The 18,530-nt window shown below is 30.8% G+C and overlaps 2 protein-coding genes across 4 annotated transcripts; both read right to left on the bottom strand.

Moving 5' to 3' along the window:
• Positions 1 to 2,996: 2,996 nt before the first annotated feature.
• LOC100784746 (high mobility group B protein 9) lies at positions 2,997 to 5,654 on the bottom strand. 3 transcript variants are annotated; one of them, XM_006577891.4, is made up of 7 exons: positions 5,570 to 5,654; positions 5,015 to 5,187; positions 4,786 to 4,864; positions 4,515 to 4,680; positions 4,255 to 4,353; positions 3,418 to 3,788; positions 2,997 to 3,314 (listed from the first exon to the last, which is right to left on the bottom strand). In XM_006577891.4, the coding sequence occupies exons 2-7, from the start codon at positions 5,158 to 5,160 to the stop codon at positions 3,207 to 3,209; spliced, it is 969 nt and encodes a 322-aa protein (XP_006577954.1). In that variant the 5' UTR covers positions 5,161 to 5,187; positions 5,570 to 5,654; the 3' UTR covers positions 2,997 to 3,206. The 3 variants fall into 3 exon arrangements, with proteins under 3 accessions (XP_006577954.1, XP_006577953.1, XP_040870684.1); XM_006577890.4 differs by lacking the exon at positions 5,570 to 5,654 and adding an exon at positions 5,340 to 5,540; XM_041014750.1 differs by lacking the exon at positions 5,570 to 5,654 and having other exon boundaries at positions 5,015 to 5,436.
• A 2,805-nt stretch (positions 5,655 to 8,459) lies between these two features.
• On the bottom strand, positions 8,460 to 10,116 carry LOC100817517 (F-box protein SKIP23). Its single transcript, XM_014774416.3, has one exon. The coding sequence runs from the start codon at positions 9,998 to 10,000 to the stop codon at positions 8,819 to 8,821; it is 1,182 nt and encodes a 393-aa protein (XP_014629902.1). The 5' UTR covers positions 10,001 to 10,116; the 3' UTR covers positions 8,460 to 8,818.
• Between the last annotated feature and the right edge of the window lie 8,414 nt (positions 10,117 to 18,530).

The following is an 18,530-nucleotide window of genomic DNA, read 5'->3' as shown; positions in this document are numbered from 1 at the left end:
TCTTCCCCAAAGCCTTCAATCAACATAGCATTATCATCTAAAGAAATTGACTCAAAATGCACTTCTTCTAAACATGGTCTCTCCCAAAAGTCTTCACTAAATCTTATTTTGTAGAATATTTGTGCTTCTTCCTTAACCACAAATGGATCTTTATTCCAAGAGCCATCCACATTAATGCCCCTTGTCATATTTTTCCTTCTTTGCCAATTCACTGCCATATGAAAGAACTTTGAATTACAATCACTTTCTTTAAGCCATTTGATTCTTGACTCTTGTTTAAGAAGGGATTCCCTAAGTATAGTGTTCCTCCAAAAGTCTTCTTGCAAGCTCATTTTTGCTTTTGTCTCCTCCAAATCATTCAACTCCTTCTCAATTCTAGCAATGTTATTGTGGATATTGCCAAAATGATCTTGGTTCTATCCTTTCTATTTTATTTTCAACCTCTTCAATTTCTCTTTGAGAATAAAAGCTCATCTACCATGCACCGTAACATTCTTCCAATTCTCCTCAACATAGCCCCTATCCTTAAACCAATAATCAAGGATCCTAAAAGGTTTAGGCCCCCAATCCAATTGATTCACTTTCAACAAGATTAGACAATGATCCGATAAATTTCTATCTAACACATATTGTGAGTTTTTAGTCTAAACCATATGAATTTTCTCCCTAACAAAGGTACATCCTCCACTTCCATGTTGTGAATAAAATTGTTGAATTCCTTCATTTCTCTTTCCCCGTGATCCACCCACTCCTCTCATCCCTTTCATATGATCTCCTCACACAATTAAAGTCCCCCATGATACGCAAATTAGACCATGAAAGGAGAATACAAATTAATAAAGGTGACTTTACCCCTCCCTCTTTCCAAATTTCTTCCAATCCAAGAAATCTTTTACCATGAAAAGTTATTCATGGTAAAAATTCTTTGGACCATATACATAGCAACCCTCATGCGGAATGTTTAGAGAACATGGATAAATTTGGTTTGGGTTTGGAGAATTTTGAGTCTAAAATAACTAAATTTTATTGGTTTAGGTTTAGTTTGGTATTCAATTTTTTTCAAGAACTCAAACCAAATTAATTCAATGTATTTCGGGTTGTTTCATATTGGATAGTCAAATTTAATAATAAGAATGCAAAATACTCAAAATAAAAAATCACAATGTTTATTCCTTTAAAAAAAGTCACAATGCTCATAAAAAATCAATACACTGCAGAGAGTTGACTTTGTTTTTTTACCATTGCGGATGATGGTGTAAGTACGGTATAAAGTCTTAAGAATTAACTTTTATGCTTGGTTTTTTTATTCCAAATCATTCTTACACATTTTTTTATATTCTATTTCCTTTATTTGTTACTAATTACTATTTTAATTAATTTAAATATATGCATTTGGAAGCTACCGGTGGGTGGCAACGAGGAGAGAATTTATGAGAAAAGGGGGAGGGGAAATATTTTATCAAAGTTAAATTTATTGTAATTTTGCTATGACAATTAATTATTTTCATTTTTAGTTGTGCTATCTAATTTGTTTTTATTTTTTTATCTAGAATGTGTCATTCATTGAATAGAATTCAAAAATTATAATTAAAAATTATTGTAGTTTATTATTTGTAACACAACGCTATGATAGAAATGCGGACATTCAATCGTGACAACGCTTTTATTTTTCCTAGTATAAAATAAAGGGAGTTAAAAAAAATGTCCCACCTCAACATCAACATAATTCCGCTCCTAATTATAAGTTTATTCAAACCAGTGACCACCTCTATGATTAGTTGCACTTGTGCTTTCACGGGTTCTTTAATATTTTCTTTAGATTAAAAGAGAAAGAAAAATGAAAACAATAAAAATAAAATTAAAAAAATACAATATTTGAAAATAAAAAAATAAAAAAGAAATACAAATTTTATTTAGTTTAATAAATAAAACAGCGGACAAAAATATGTGTGTGCCAACACTTGAAATCTAATATAATTTTTCTACAAAGTATAATTTGTTGCCTATAAAAAAACAAAGTATAATTTGTTAACACACTTTATCAGTTGCATTAGTTTGAAAGTGAAACAACGTGATTCACATATTTTATAAGATTTACATGAATCTTATTCAATAAAAAAGAATGCATAAAAAATAAAAATGAAAACAGGTCAAATTGTCTACTAAAGGCCTATGACCAAACTTAAATAAGTTCGTGCCAAGATTTCTTTAATATCGGTGTATGAGTCCAAATAGACTAGTAAATCTATCAATACAGACAGGATAAAAAGTCTCATATTATAAGATTTATAGACTACCTCACTAAACAAGTAATCCTATTAACATAAACATTATTCTTTTACGAATAATATGAATAATAAAAAGAATATCATTAGATTTCACTTATCTATATTAATAATCTCGCTTGCCTATTTGGACTAATAAGTAATAACTATCGCTCTATTTATAGACCATATTACGAAATAAACCTTACTGGTAAAATAAAAAAATAAAAAAAAGCCTATAAGTATGCAAGTCAATCTCAGTTCTTAGCTACGTAAAAAAAAAAAAAAAACCTCAGTTCTTAGTGATTAGGAATTTGACCACGCTTAAGCCTTGAAAAGCCTTACATAACTTGTTCCCACTCCTAATTAAAAATGGTTTTAAAATGCATTTTATAATGTGTTTTGTTTTTAAAATCTATTTTATAAAATGAATTCCAAAAATTATTTTTTATAAATTAATTTTTATATGATAGGAATAGAAAAGGTGGAAGTACAAGAAAAAAAAACTTACGTAAAAAATCATAAAATCTAGAGAAATTCTAATTTTATTTTTAAAACTTTTTTAAAAAATTAAAAGAGTTAAAAAAATTCTTTTATATTTTTGAAGACAAAATAAATCATAAATAAAAACAAATGTGTTGGCTATTAATTTTAAAATAAAAATTATAAGCATGTGGACCACGCTATACTCTGTCTGTCAATGATGAACCATTCAGTCTACAGAGAACAAACTTGGGAGGATAATTAATTGATTAAACGAAATGAAAGGGTCTCTGACTAACAATAGACACTAGTTTTCTCTTTTGAAAAGAAAAAAACAATAGTTCTGTAGACCACAGTCCAGTGGACCATTATCCACAACAATATGCACGTAAAAGTCAACAGATTATAAAAATTTTCTAAGCCATTCTTTCGCCTCCACAAACGGGTACCAATGAGATTCTATGGACGTCCAACTTCTGAGGTCTGCCTAAGCTTCATCTTCTCTTTGTACTCCGTCAATTCTCTCTTGTACCTTTCTTTGTCTCTTAAGCCAATGTTCTGATAAACCTGCAACATTATTAACCAAGCATGTAATTTACTTATTACCCTCAACAACCATGTAAATAATGCAAAAACCAATAAAGAAAAAAAAAAGAAAAAGAGAGAGAACCATTCTTTCTTCTGGGCTAAGACTGTTCCATGACTGGCCAATCATTTTGGTAAACTCCCTTTCTCTGTTTGGGTAGAGAGTTTTGAGAGTGTAATGCTTTTCAGCAAAGAAGAAGTTATAGCCACTCCTATTCGGCTTTGGATAATTGGGGTCCCACCTTCTTTTGTTTTTCTTCCTACGACCAGAACGGTGAGGTTTGCGGTTGATTGGTACAATGGCACTCTCATGTTTTGGAATCGATGGTGGAGGAACCAATTGCTCAGGATGGTAAAGCACCCCTCTAAGAACCTCCGAACCAAGCTTCACGGACACTAAATAACCACAGTCAAATTTTCCCTCGATGGTTCCATTTCCTGAAAGGCATGAAGTATCTACACACAACAAACAGTAGTAAATTTCAGCATTGAAAGTGTAGAGAACTTAAATAAATAAGCACACTGCACATTGAAAGTTACAACATTTTTCTAATCAAGCCATTATTCATTTCAAATTACGATTGCATAACATTATAAGATTTTTGTGTGTTGTAGCCAACCTTTACAGCATTCAACAAGCATGCATCGAAGCAGGCACTCAACGAAGCCTCACATGAAGTCGAATAAAATGTGTGGAAGACATAAATATGCAACCAATAGTCTAAAGACTAAACTCCACTACACATGAAAAATGGAGTTTTATTAATTAGCTACCGGATGAATTTATTATAGAGGGCAAAGACATCCACAGGTGAAATTGAAATTAACTAACCCATTCCACGAAGATTAATTAATAGCTAGTTTCTAATTAATAGTAACCCCAGGAAACAAAACAATGTGATGTTGTGAATTGCTTAATTACCTTCAGCACGAGATTCAGGACTATTATCCATAGGCTTAGGCGAATATTCCACAATAGCTAATTCAGGTCTCCACGAAGGGCTGTTGCCGGAAAATGCATCTGCACAATAAATAAAGTTGGATCCGCAAACACGAATTTCATTAGTCAACGAATTAACAAGAAGAAAAATTAAACCCACGAATGACCAAAATATACATAAGACACACACACACACACACACACACACAAAAAAAAAGAGAGAGAGAGTAGAAAAATAGTACCTGCTGATGGAGTGTAGATAGGACCCCGAGCTTTAAAGAAGTGAACTTGTTCATAATGATAAAGAAGACTAAAGTAGTGTTTCCTGAGTACAAAAGAAGCGCTGGTGGTGGTAGCTGCGAACTTGAAAACACTACCAACTTCCCTCCACTTCTTCTCTGCAACTACCTGCACTTTAGGAAGTACTTACAATAACATGTACCCACTAATTTATTTAAATATTTAACTGGAAACGATAGTGCTACAAACACAAGTTGTACGGACGGAGCCCACCTTCTCGTAGCCACTTCTTCTCGTAACTTCCACGTAAAGAACGTGCAAATCCAGCTCCTTCCCTCCAATCACAGGAATCCTTCACAAGTTGATGAGGACAAAACGGTCAAACATTTGTTTTAATAGCACAAACCAAAACGAAACGCTAAAGCTCCGTTAAAACCAAAGCCACATTTTCATTGACGAGGATAATAAATAAAAATAAAACAAGATATAGAAAGCTGCTTACATAAATTTGGTACCCATAACAAAGTGAAAGCGCCTTAGAGTGTCCCAGAAGAGAGTGGAGTCCTTCACGACGCCCTCGTGAGGGGCGAGTGGAGCAGGGTAGTGCTTTCCCTCCTCGCCACCGGGAGTTCTCGCCGCCGATGACATTCAGAGCGACGCGAAGGCACCGGAAAACTGAGGTTAAAGGTGAAAGTTAAGAAGGGAAGAGTTGTGTTGTGTTTAGAAAGCAAAAAAAAGCACATAGTACTAATTAATAAGTAGTAGGAAGATGGATATGTTTGATGTGACGAGAGTAAATAAGAAAGGGGGTGGGGGAACGAGAATACCGAGACAGACGAGAAATCGAGAATGAGAATCAGTAAAGAAGAAAGGTTGCCGCGTGGGGGAAAACGATTGGGTTTATTTTGTGCGGATGCCATAGGTAGTGTACAAAGTCCCATAATATTTGTTTATTATATATATGTCTGAGTGTGTTGATGATTACTTATTTTACTGGGGTTGGGTGTTTGTTTTCTCTTGTGGTGTTATTCGTAGGCTGACATAGGCACTGTTTCACCTTTGTCTGTGAGCAGCTTCCGAGCGTTGACATGCACTTGTGCTTCTGACTCCTCTGCTCTTCAAAGCTGAAACGTATCTTCCCTCCACATCAAAGAATCAAATGCATCATACACACACATCATACATTTACTCCAATTTATACTATTACCATCATATGCATTTTAAATGTTAAACAATATAAAAATGTGTTACTGTACCGCTCAGAAGTTAATGTTCTCGTACCCCAAATCAAAATATTTACTCATCAAACGTAGTTATTTATTGATATTTGATAAATTAATCATAAGAAGGCATTTAAGTTAAGTTTAATGTTCATTTATTATTAATGAAAATATTTTTATTCTACCAATCAGTTAAAAATTTTCCTAAGAATAACTTTTTTAATAATTATTATAAAACTTAACGATTTTATTATTTATTATAGAGGACATTCCTTCCGTCTATTTTGTTTAACGACCTTAAATTAATAACATATTATAAATTGAAAGTATGATTTTTATAGACCACATATATATTTTATAAAAGATAATTCTATTTAAACCAGGTAAAATTCTTATAGGTGATAAACCATTTTTTTTAACTATTTAACAAGTTGCATACTTATAATTCTTAAATTCAAAATATTTAATTAAGATAAAATAAATCTTGCACCATTATTTACAACTCAATCTTATATAACCATTAATATGTATTGAATAGCATATTATATTTAACTTAATAGATGAGCAAAACTTAATATTGTATTGTATGTATGCTTTTTTTTTAGGGGGTAATGTATGTATGCTTGTGAATTGTGAATTGTGACTTGTGAAGATAATTCTTTTATTTTTAAAATAAATATTGAGAGAATTATCTTATGTCTATTAAAAAATATTTAATTAAATTTATGCTAATTTATTTTCTTATTTTAAAATAATTAAATTAGTTTTTTATTATAAATCAAAAAGATATATATTTTTCATACTTTATTTATCCAAAATTTAACTTATAAGTAGTTTATCAGTGTATCCTTAAAAATTATAAAAAGTTATAATTAACTTTGATTGAGTTCACTTTCTTTTTTTGGCAGATTTTTTTAATCAGGTTCATTTAACGATAAGATATTAATGGCTGATTAGTTGCTAGAATTTTAAAAATCTTTGGTTTTATTGTATAATTTTCATTTAACAAATATTAAAACTTAAAGGTAACATTAATTGTGTAAAGAACAAATTAACTGAATAAGTAGTACCATTTTATTTAGCAAGCCCTGTACATGCAAAAACAAAATATTATAGCAGGAAGTGAACATTTTTTTTATGATTATGAGAATTAGAATATCCAGTATTTATCCTCCGACTCAAGCCAGTCAGTTCATGTGTTTGCTAGTGATCTTATCCATTTAACATTTAACATTGTTTCAGCCGTCCATCTGTCACCTGCAATGGGTGGTCTATCACTGCCGACCTGGCAAATGCAAGATCGATATTGTATTTTTACCAATTAAATATTTAGTTAGTTAGCACTTAGCAGGAATAATATCCGCATCGCTAGAAATTTATTCACTGGAAATTGGCGTAGAGAATTTTTTTTTTTTCTTATTCGATATCTTGTTTATTCAACTTAAGCAGAGAAAAACATTTGCGAATAATAAAATACATTAAAGAACTCTAAGTTCAAATATTTAAAACTACGTTATCGAAAAAAATATATTTAAAACTACAAGTTAAGTCAATATATTATTATCTAACTTTGTTTTTGTCGTATTAAGTAAGAATTTTTTCGTTGTAAAAAATAAAATATAAAAAATAAAAATTTGAGTCATAAATTATATATGGATGCTTAAAAAAATTAAAAATCATATAACACTTTTTTACACACGCCATTTGATTAAGGAAATTTTAAAGAATAAAAAAATCTTATTAACTTCTTTTTATACCGACGAAAGTAAAACCCAATCAAACACAATTGAAAGAAGATATGTTGGTCTATATTAAGGATGAAAATAGATAAAATTAGACTTTGACATACCTAAACTTAACCTACATCATAATTATTAAGTCTGATATTAACTTATTTATCTATTATAAGTCTTTTTTAAGTTTTAGTCTAACTCATTTAAAAATCTGGCCTGAAAACATATTTAAGTGATCTGTTTTATGAGAGCTTATAAACAAGCTTATAGACCTAACAAACCAATAAACTTATATATATAATATTATATATTATTAATTTATTATATAAATAGGTTAGGCTCTCAGATTTAATAGACTTTTTTAAAATCTCAAAGTTTAACTTTTTTAGTTAAAAAAACCTTTTTAAAAAACTTAAGCCTAACTTTTATAATAAATAGGTTTTTCGTGGGTCAAACCGTAGCCTCCTATCGGACCGCCTGACTTATTTCCAACCCAGTCTAGATAGACTAATTCTTAACACAAAGAAAAGCCCAGTTCAAATAGTAAGAAAGAGGCACGGATGCTTATCTATCCAAAATCATATAAATTGCTTTAATGACCATTAACAACAAGGGCATTTGGTCTAGTAGTATGATTCTCGCTTTGGTTGCGAGAGGTCCCGAGTTTGATGAATGCCCCAATATTTTACCTTTGTTTATTACAGTTTCCAACTTTTCATGCACCAACATTCAACAGGATCATAATTCTTTTGTACCACGTTTATGCCAAAAAAAATATTAACCAATAAGTTTGAAGTCTAAAGCACCATACATTTTCAATAGCTTAAAACTCTGATAATGATTAATTGGTTGCTAATTATCTGTTTAATACCCATCAGAATTGTAGTAGCTGTTATTAGGAGGTAGCTTTGTTTGTTTTGGAGTTTACTTCCCCTCCTTTATACCAAAAAAATCCCAATCAGAATACTTTCTTCGCCAACCATAACACAATCTCTATCGCAATTCGCAATCTAATTCCAGAACAAATTCACCAAGTAGTCAAATCCATTACAAATTCATAGTAAACAGGTTACTACATATAGCTTTTGGTACAGTGCAATCTTGCTCTTCAATCCGGATCCCTGTTGAGACTTCCCCATAAGAAGAAAATAGTCACGACTTTGAACACCAAGTGCGGGAGGTGATTCTAGTCTTTCATGTCTCGTTCTCTCTGAGCTACATTCGAAGTTCATATAGTAGCTCTATGTTTGCATAGCATAATGTACATTTATAAACACCATACAAGAAATAATAAGCCAAGCTGGTCTCCATGATCACATACATTTAAAAATATAACAAATTGAAAGAATGAAATCAACAGGGATTTGGCGAAACCCAAATTGGTAGCGGCCACCGAAGCCGAGAACAGGAATTTTGATTAAAACATGGCAACGGTTCAATGCTCTTATCCCGTAACCTAAATACGCCCAAATCATGCTTCCCACACGCATCGTCGTCATTGGACTCCGAATAATCGTCGGTGAAATAGATGCAATCCGCAGAACACCCAACAAAATCAGACGCACAGAACGAAAGCGAAGAATTCCCACCTACAAACAGCACTCGCTCGCCCAAAGTCTCAACTCTCTGCCACGTCAGCAACCCCCAATTCATCTTGAAAACCTCAAAACCCACCGTCCTATACACCAAATCCGACTCCTCCCCCGCGTGATCGGAAAAGTCCTGATCCAGAACACGTATCAGCAGCAACATGTCTCCCGCCGAAAACACCGCATAGTGGATATCCCCAGCGAATCCAAACGGCGTCGTCGTCTGAATTATCGACACCCGAGGCGGAAAACAACCCTCTCCAGCATCACACACCGCAATAGTCCCTCCCTTACTCACCGCGAAAAACAAGCCGTTGTAATTCACAACATCTTCCCAGCAATTCATCTCTTCTTCCTCTCCGTTCAGGAAAATCCAAGAATCGTAACCGTTTCTGCAGAACGCCAAGTTATTCTGACCGACGATAGCGAGCGCGGCGAAATCATCGTTTAATGTGGGACTCGCCGACAAGACAACCTTTCCGAGGAAAGAATTGCACATCTGTCGCAAGTTGAAGGCGTAGAGGCCGCCGTAAGGGTTTTGGATGAGGTACTCGCGTCCGACGTTGGCGTGATCGAAGGCGACGACGTTGGGGAAGGCGTGAAGCGGAGGGAGGGGGCGCGTGGCGCGCGTGAGGGGGTTCAGGAGGCGAATTTGGGGGGTTTCGTCGAGCATGACGAGCCAGCCGTGGGAGGAGCCGCAGATTCGGGTGCGGTGAGAGGGTTGAGGGTTGAGGAGATGGGTTTTGTTGAGGGAGAGGTCGAAGAAGGCGCGGCGAGATAGCATGAGCCATGGGAGTTGGGGAGGAAGGTGGAGAGGGATTTTGGGAACGGAGGATCGCCAGCTGCGGCAAACGGAACGGAATCTGAGGTAATCGACGTAGATGGTTAAGGTTTTCGAGATTGATTCCAGGAGTTCTGGAGGTAGTTCGCCCCACTCTACACCCATCCTTCTAACTTCTTCTTCCCCTCAAAACTCCAAATATCGTGTGGCTATCTCCCCATGGATGGTGTTGCGTCTCTTTATGATTGTTTGACCACTTTCACACTTTTGAAAAATATAAACTGATAAAAAAAAATAGATGTGTATATTGAGTTTATAATAAATAATAAGCTAAAATATATTTGTAATTCCCTTAAAATTTTGAAAGTATTAATATGTTTTTTATAAAAAAATTATTAAATTAATCTCTATGAAAATAAAATAAAAAACTTATTTTTTTATGATTCTCAATGATAATTTATTTAAACAATTTTCTTACATAATTAATAGACTTAATTATTTTTACTTTCTTTATAACTGTCACAAGTTATTTAATTCATTTATAATCAAATCATACATATAAGTGTGTTAAATATTTCACATTATTGTTTAACAGAATTACTATTGAAGATCAGTAAAAATATATTTTGTTTTTATCATATTAATATAATATTTTTAAGAAAATGAAATTAATATTTATCAAATGTTAGAGGGACCAAACATATTTTTAACAAAAAAAAAAATAGATCCTTACTAAAACTCTTAAATAATTTAATAGGTGGAAAGAAAGTTTATATAAAGCATGGTAGATGGATCACATATAGCATATCGTCTAAAACCACCTAAAAATATAACTATAATAGTAGGCCTCAAACAATCAACTAATAGGATCCATTAGAGTCTATGTATATTTCTCAAAAAAAGCCGAGCAACTGATGGGGTGAGAAGAGAAGACCTGGAAGTGAGAATAGCAAAGCCCTAAACTTCTCCGTTGTAGTCTTGTAGATACACCAACAGTCTCTGGGCCTTCATTTGGAACGAAGTGCTCGGCCGAAAGCAGCATTATTTCAATTAGAACATGGCATATCATTACCCAAAAACTTTTTAAGTAGAAAATGAAGAACGTGATGGCATCTTGTACGAGGATTTGGATGAGAGCTGCTCCACTTGGACGCCAAATGGCCCATAATCATGAATAATGGTGGATTCCTCTTCATCGAGTTCTGCAAACTAAGTGGAGTCTTGCAAGTCCCTAGCTTCCAGTGTAGGTAATATTGCTCTGTTAGGTTGGCCTCTTAAATTGTTTTGATATTCAACCACTAATCAACCAAATCTGCATATTTAGTAGCCTAATGAGAGTACTACTTTAGAACAGTTTCCATTATTAACCTTTTGTGTCGTCCTAAAAGTTAAAAAAAAAAACGATGCAGCAAAGAGCGACATAAAAGATAAGCATCCTCTCTTTCCTTTTTTGTTTGTGTCATCCTAACATTTATACCTTGGACAATGGAGAGTTAGTAATTTTGGATCATATATATATATATATATATATATATATATATATATCACATAATTGAATGATTTAGGACAATTAGTGAGAATATTAAATATTAAAGTGGTCTAATCAATATAAAAATATGATTAAGGACATATACGTCGTGAAAGGATGTGTAGATACCAATGATATTTAATGAAGGGTCAAATTATAATTATCAAATATGGGATGAGTGATGACACTTACCAATATACCGTGTTATGGCCTCTATTTGTAGAGACCATCCCAACTTGTACGGTTTCTCTTTATCCGTTGGAAGGGCTTTTTACAATTGAAAGGTCATAAAATCAATTTTTTGATCAACCTCTTGTTATAATCATTCGTTCCATTATGATTTTCGCATCTAATTTTCATCATGATTTTAAGTATGAGAATACAAAAGAGTTTTATCTATTTCTGTATAATCGTTTCTCTCTACATATATGATTAGAATTTATTATTGTATGTTAGAATCAAAATTAGACTGATTAATTGAATCCTTATTTGAAATTAAATGTCAACATGGACATCCTCACATCCCCATTATATTAGTTGGCGAAATAGAAATTTAGTCCCCACAGGTGCACCACCCCTTTCAATATAATAAAGGAAACAAAAGAAGAATAAAAGTTGACTCTATGCAGGGAGCAAAGCGCATGTACCTTTTTGAAAGGTTAAACTCAAAGTGGACAACAAAGTTGTTTCTTCTGTATCTCCTCAAGTCAATTTTAAACAATTAAATAACTTTTCTGTGTTCCTTTCTCTCTTCATTTCTCACTCTATAGTCTATATTCTTACCATAATAATTTTACGTTCGTTACAACTGTACATTGTAATTTTACGTTCTCTTAATAAAAATAGAGTTTTATTTCAGTAATTCATATTAACATTTAATGTCATTTTGTTATGCATGGATTATCAATAAACTTTAATTTTCATTAATAACCAGTATAAAAATACTTTTAATATTACACTTCCATTTTTGTCAAAAGAAGAATCTAAACTTGAACGGAGAATCATCAGTAGATGATGTCTATTACTCACCTCGAAAGACTATTAGCTGTTGGATGTAGCAAGCTAGCTACTCTTCTACTTCACCTTTTTTTTTCTTCATATCTAACATATTTTCATGTTTGATTCTTTCTCATATGGAAGACACTGGGTTTGTTCAAATGTTCAATGATAATACCATTTTTAAGTCTTTCCGGTCAAAGTACGAAAGATCTATCATCTATGTTTCCTCTGATTTTCACGATTTGTTGGATGGTGAATGTTGCATTAGGGTGCTCACCGATAAATGTGTGTTTGGAAAGTACTTGAATCCAACATCAACAGACTTTTCAATGAAAACTATAATATATTAGTAGTTACTTTGAAATTTTTGCATTAGAACTAACAATTTCTCTCTTCAACATGATTTCAATGTTAATCCAAATACACTATATGTCACACTACCGCTTTAGCCTGATAACTAATTAAGCAATATGCCCAATTAAAGCTTACACTCTGTTTGTACAAGAACGGAAACAAATATAGAAAATAGGAGAGTTATAAGTAGAGTAAAAAGAATGTGCTATAACTTATAAGAGTGAGAGAAAAAATTATGCTTATTTAAATAAGTAGAAAGGAAGGTAAAAATAATAATAATTTGGAAAAAAAGAAAATTTATAATAAATTAAAGAAATAAATTTAATTCAATGAAAAAATTTGCACATTTTAATATACTCAAGAGCCCCTCCGCCTGAAACTATATCCTCTGAGTCTCACCCACAGGCCACTCCCCCAACCAAATAAATCATTAGTTATGCAGCTAGAAATTCTTGATTTATTTTTAAAAGCGTTGTTCTCATTTCTTAAATAAATCTGTTACAGTGGTCGTATAAAATATGATAAATACTTAAAATCTATCAAGATACATTAAAGCATTATTCGTTCTCATTAGTGTAAACATTAATTATGAACATATATTATTAATAAAGCGTATTATATTAATATTATGATGTGTATTAATGATATATATATATATATATATATATATATATATATATATATATATATATATATATATATATATATATATATATATATATAATTTTTATACTAATAAAACTAATAATTAATATAACATCCATCATACTACTATTAATATATAGATCCATAATATCTATCTATATTAAAAGTTTAGTTAAGAAGTAAACAAATCAAGTAACCCACTCTCTAGTTGAAACTTCTAAGTTTGAAGTTAGTCATCATGTTTATGAACGTATTCTCCTGTATATTTATGCTACTATTTACAATAATATGAAATAAGTTTGTTTTCTTTTTATAAAAAAATTAGAAGTTTAAGTTTTGTTAAATAATCTACACCAACAAAGAATAAATCTAATATCAAATTGTTAGTAAGTATATATGCTCTATATAGATGGATGAAATAAATTAAGAATTTCATGATTATTGTTGTAGAGTGGACAAAGGTTTTGATGATTACAAATAACAAATTGCTATTATATATATATATATATATATATATATATATATATATATATATATATATATATATATTATTTTAGTATTATATATTTTATGTGTGTATCACTTGGGGTTTAATAATATTTTATAACGTTATGTATATGAAACTTATATCATATATATTATTTTATTTTTTAGATAATTTTTTAAGATAAGTTTGATTTAAAATAGATAAAATTTTACATATTTTTATTATAATCCAAATATTATGAACCATTAAGTTGTATTTGGATAATTTTGTGATAATTTTTTCAATAATTTTGTAATTTTTTTTCAATAATTTTGTAATTTTGTAATCCAAATACAAGATAATTTTGTAATTTTTATTATGAAAATTTCTCTCTTCAACATGATTTCATAAATTATTATCAATAATTTTTTATTATAACTTTATTTAAAATATGAAAAAATATATAAAATTTAATAAAATAATATTTTAATAAAAATTACAAAATTTAAATCAAACCAAATTATTAATTTAGTTTAATTTAATTTTTTAAAAATAAAAATCAAATCAAATTATATATATTTGTTAAGTTTAATTCAGATGATTTTTTTTTTATAAAAAATCAAATCAAATCAAACCTGAACGCCCCTAATCCTCCTTGTTATTAGGAATGAAAATGAGTCGAATTCCGTCTATTTAAGGCTCTCGTTTGGCTTGACTTGTTTATTGTAAAGACCAAGCTCAATCTTTTTAAAAAGTTTTTATAAATAAAAAGGTAAAACCCAACCTACATGTAAAAGAGAGAGACTCAAGCTAGAAGGATAATGGAACCAGATTAATACTTATAAGGAAAAGAATGGTAAGACAATTTAAATATTTTTGTTGGGTTATATTAATATAAATCATCTCTAATCCATACATTTTTAATATTATACTCTCTTTTTTCATTTTCTTTTGATGTATTTTATGTTTTAACGACTTGAATTTAATATAATTTTGTTTATCAATTATTTTTGGAGTTGTACATTATTTATACGAAATTTTGTAAGTTTTTTTTTAGTTACTATTTCATTAGATTTTAAAATAATTAATTGATGAAAGATGTCTTTAAGCAAATTTTTAAATAAACTCGTACATCAAACTAAACTTTTATGTAAGCTAAACTAAATCTTTGAAAAAAAAATTATGATAAATAATAAATAACAAATTCAAATCTTATGTATTCAATTTAAGTCAAATTTAATAAAATTTGATTTCTATCCTATGATATAACTTCTAATCCTATTCCTATATATAGGAAATTGAGAATTCCCACAAAAGAAAGAAAAAAGGAAATGGCAATACTAAAACTAATAATTTTGCATTGTTCCAATGATTTAATCATAGCTCTGACAGTTATTCAGCAGGCCAACTGTTATGTACCTCACAGACTAATTAAAACGGAGATGAGACATCTTAGACCAAGAAAAAGGTCATCGTCATCGGTTGCAGTAGATGTGTATGTTCCTGGGAACAACGGAGCCTGATTTCTTCTGGCTTTCTTGTTTGAACTTCGAAAGTGTGAAAGAAAAAATTAAATTGGGTGGGTGTAGACGATAGTTGGAGGGTTGGTTAGATTTGAAGCAATAAATAAGGTGAGTAAAATGGGTTGGTCTCATAAATGCACATAGAAAATAAAGACATGGTACTAATTATTTGTGTGGGAGTTTGTTCTTGTGATTTATATTGGGGTTTGGAGGAGCTGGTGAGTTTTCCTAAGGGCGTGGCTTTGTGCTTGTGGGCGTGATGAGTGCGACGTATCGGACGACAAAAAGGAAAGATTAAATCATATCTCTTTCCTTATGTCATTCAGTATTTATTCAATGGAAAAAAAAGGAACCTTTCAAGACAAAAAGCGTGCAGTTAGCCAGTTACTACTTACTAGAATGAAACCTTAACAACGGAGTATTTTAAGTATATAGTAAACTCAGAAGTTTAAGATAATTTTTTATTTATTGAAATCTATTATTAATACACCTATACCTTATCATTATCTTTAATGTGTTTTTTAATTAGAATATTCTTAACTAATATTCTTAATAGACTACTGATTAGAGAAACTCAATAATTATTAGAGACATTGACCATTTTCTTTTATATTTTCATGACCAAAACAAAGGGAACAATTGTAAAAGTAGTAGGATCAAAAGCTTTTTCTTTTACTGGAAATTGTAAGTTCTTCGGTTGAGTTGAACAGAGGATACCTTGGATTCTTAAGTAGTGGGAGGTAGGTCCCATCCAAGAAATGAAAAGGTAAGCTTGGGGTTGGGGGCCTCCATCTTCTATAACGCTCACTCTATCTTATTATTTATTTCCAAAATATTAACTATTTAATTTTTATCAACAAATATTTGCTAATTTTATAATTTTTGGTATAAATGTTACTTAAGAGATTCAACCATATGATCTCTTCTTCTGGCATTCTTTCAATTATTAGATGAATCTTATGTTTCTTATATTTTTTTTTATTTTTATTTAATACTTTCATCATAAAATATTAAAGAGATCAGCTAAAAATTCAAGATAAATGATCTTTTTATTAATACTGTACCTTGCGGTTTCGTAGTACCACGGGCACCGCCAGTAAATAATGTTTCACCTCAAACATAAACAGGCTATAAAATTGAAAATACTCTATCTTCGCCCATGGGCTTTTTTCGGTCAAACACTTGATGTGTACGCCTAAAAACTTCTACTTCGTGAGAATAAATTCATACGTATTCATTAATTTATTGACTAACCTTTTCATTTTTTATTCATTTTTTAACTTTTAATCATCCATTTATTTTACCAAACACGCCCTCAATATATTCACAGTTGATGCAAATATTCACGTAGTTGACCTTAAGTCATAAAGTTTCAGCTTGAAGAAAATGTGTTACTATTCGTTGTAATAATAAATGTCCTTCGCTGTAAAAAAAAAAAAAGTAATGAATATCCCTTTTAATAATAAAAAATGAATATCCGTCGTAATCTTACAGCAAATATTTAACTACACTTGGCATTTTTCTTGTTACACAAAATTGATAAAATCTTTCATGATTTTTTTTTATAATCAATTGAATTTTGAGGCATTTTCATAATATTTAGTCATTTAGACATGAAACTAATATTTGATTTGAAACTTAGTCTTATTTAAAAAAATTCATCACTTTTTAAGGATGTATTATACAATAATCAAACTCAAATTTTTTCTAAAAAAAAAAATCCACATGTATTATCAATTAAAGTGCATTCATCTTAATTTAGTAATAATAAAAAAGAAGTAAAGACTATAAACATGAATACTATAAAATATAAAATGACTCGGCTAAAAATATGCTTTGCACCAGAACTAAACTAAACTCAAAGAAACGGTTAATCATCTAGTGTAAAAGGACATTTTGAACCTTCATTTTTGGTCACAAATTTCGGCAATTGAATTTGCACCTCGACCATACCTAGACCTGCTTGGCTGGTAGGTAACCATTTATCATCTAACTCAACATATTTCACTCCTGAGCCTTTAACATGAGGGGCATTCTCCCCCTTTTAGACGTGTTCTATTCTTTATGCTTTTACACTTCATTGAATCCATAATTTACTTGAGTATTTGTAGGTAATTTGCTCTGTGGTTTGTTGCACAACCATTACCAAGTAGCTGAAGAACCTCGATAATTGACATATGTAAGTCCCTCTAACTTGTTACATTCAAGTAAGATGAAATAATTATATTTTTTTAGACAGAGTTTAATTAAAAAATGAAAATTTTAAAAATATTGAACAAGTCATTGGTGAAACCTTAATCTATTTATTAATAAATAATTCCATCAATTTATCAAATTTGATTTTTTCTAAAAAAATAATTACAATCATTCATTCATTTTTACTTTATTTTCTGTTTGTTATTTTTCGTGTTTTTGTTTTCCTTTCAGCATCGTAAACCCTATGAGATAATTTTTTTAAAAAATGTACGAATTAAATTATGGTAAATGTTATCCCGTATTATTAGAGTATTGATTAAAAAAGTATTAAAATGCGAAAAATTATATTTTCATAATCTTTTATGCTCTTTTATGTTTAATATAATTTTTTTTTAGTTTCTTAATGAATATCTTAAGACAAGACACTGATTAATAAAAATTTTAAATTACGAACAAATGAATAATTTAAGGAATAAATAGGTAATATATTTTTATAAGAAATAAATGGAACAAAAATAGTACCCATAACTCGTGTCCAAGTGTCGAAGGTAGAGATTCAAGTGCGTTTAGTGGGCATCAGAATCGAGAGTGTGAAAGAGTACTAGTAGATTGTTGGAGTGAAGCTAATAAGCTGCTGGAGTGGGTTTGGTTTGGTTTCATCAGGAAGAACAACTATGATGATCCTTTCATCTTTCTAAATATCAGGAATCAACCATCCAATCTCATTGCGTATCAAATCTTTTCTATTTCCACCCCCCTCTCTCTCGCATTAATAAATTAAACAATAATCACTCCCACCATACCACGTCTTCTTTCTTCTCTCTCTTATTTATTCTCATGCTCGATCACATATTAAATACGCCACACCACATGCTTTCCCTTACTTCTTTTCCTTGTAGTGGTAGCCTAAACAAAACCCCAATCTGGCTTTGCTTCGTGCCTGGCTTGTGATGTCTTCACGTGGGTTTAACAAAGGGTTGCTTA

This window comes from Glycine max, chromosome 4 (genome assembly GCF_000004515.6).
Source record: "Glycine max cultivar Williams 82 chromosome 4, Glycine_max_v4.0, whole genome shotgun sequence".
Classification (NCBI taxonomy): domain Eukaryota; kingdom Viridiplantae; phylum Streptophyta; class Magnoliopsida; order Fabales; family Fabaceae; genus Glycine; species Glycine max.
This window is presented reverse-complemented; position numbering and strand designations above follow the sequence as displayed.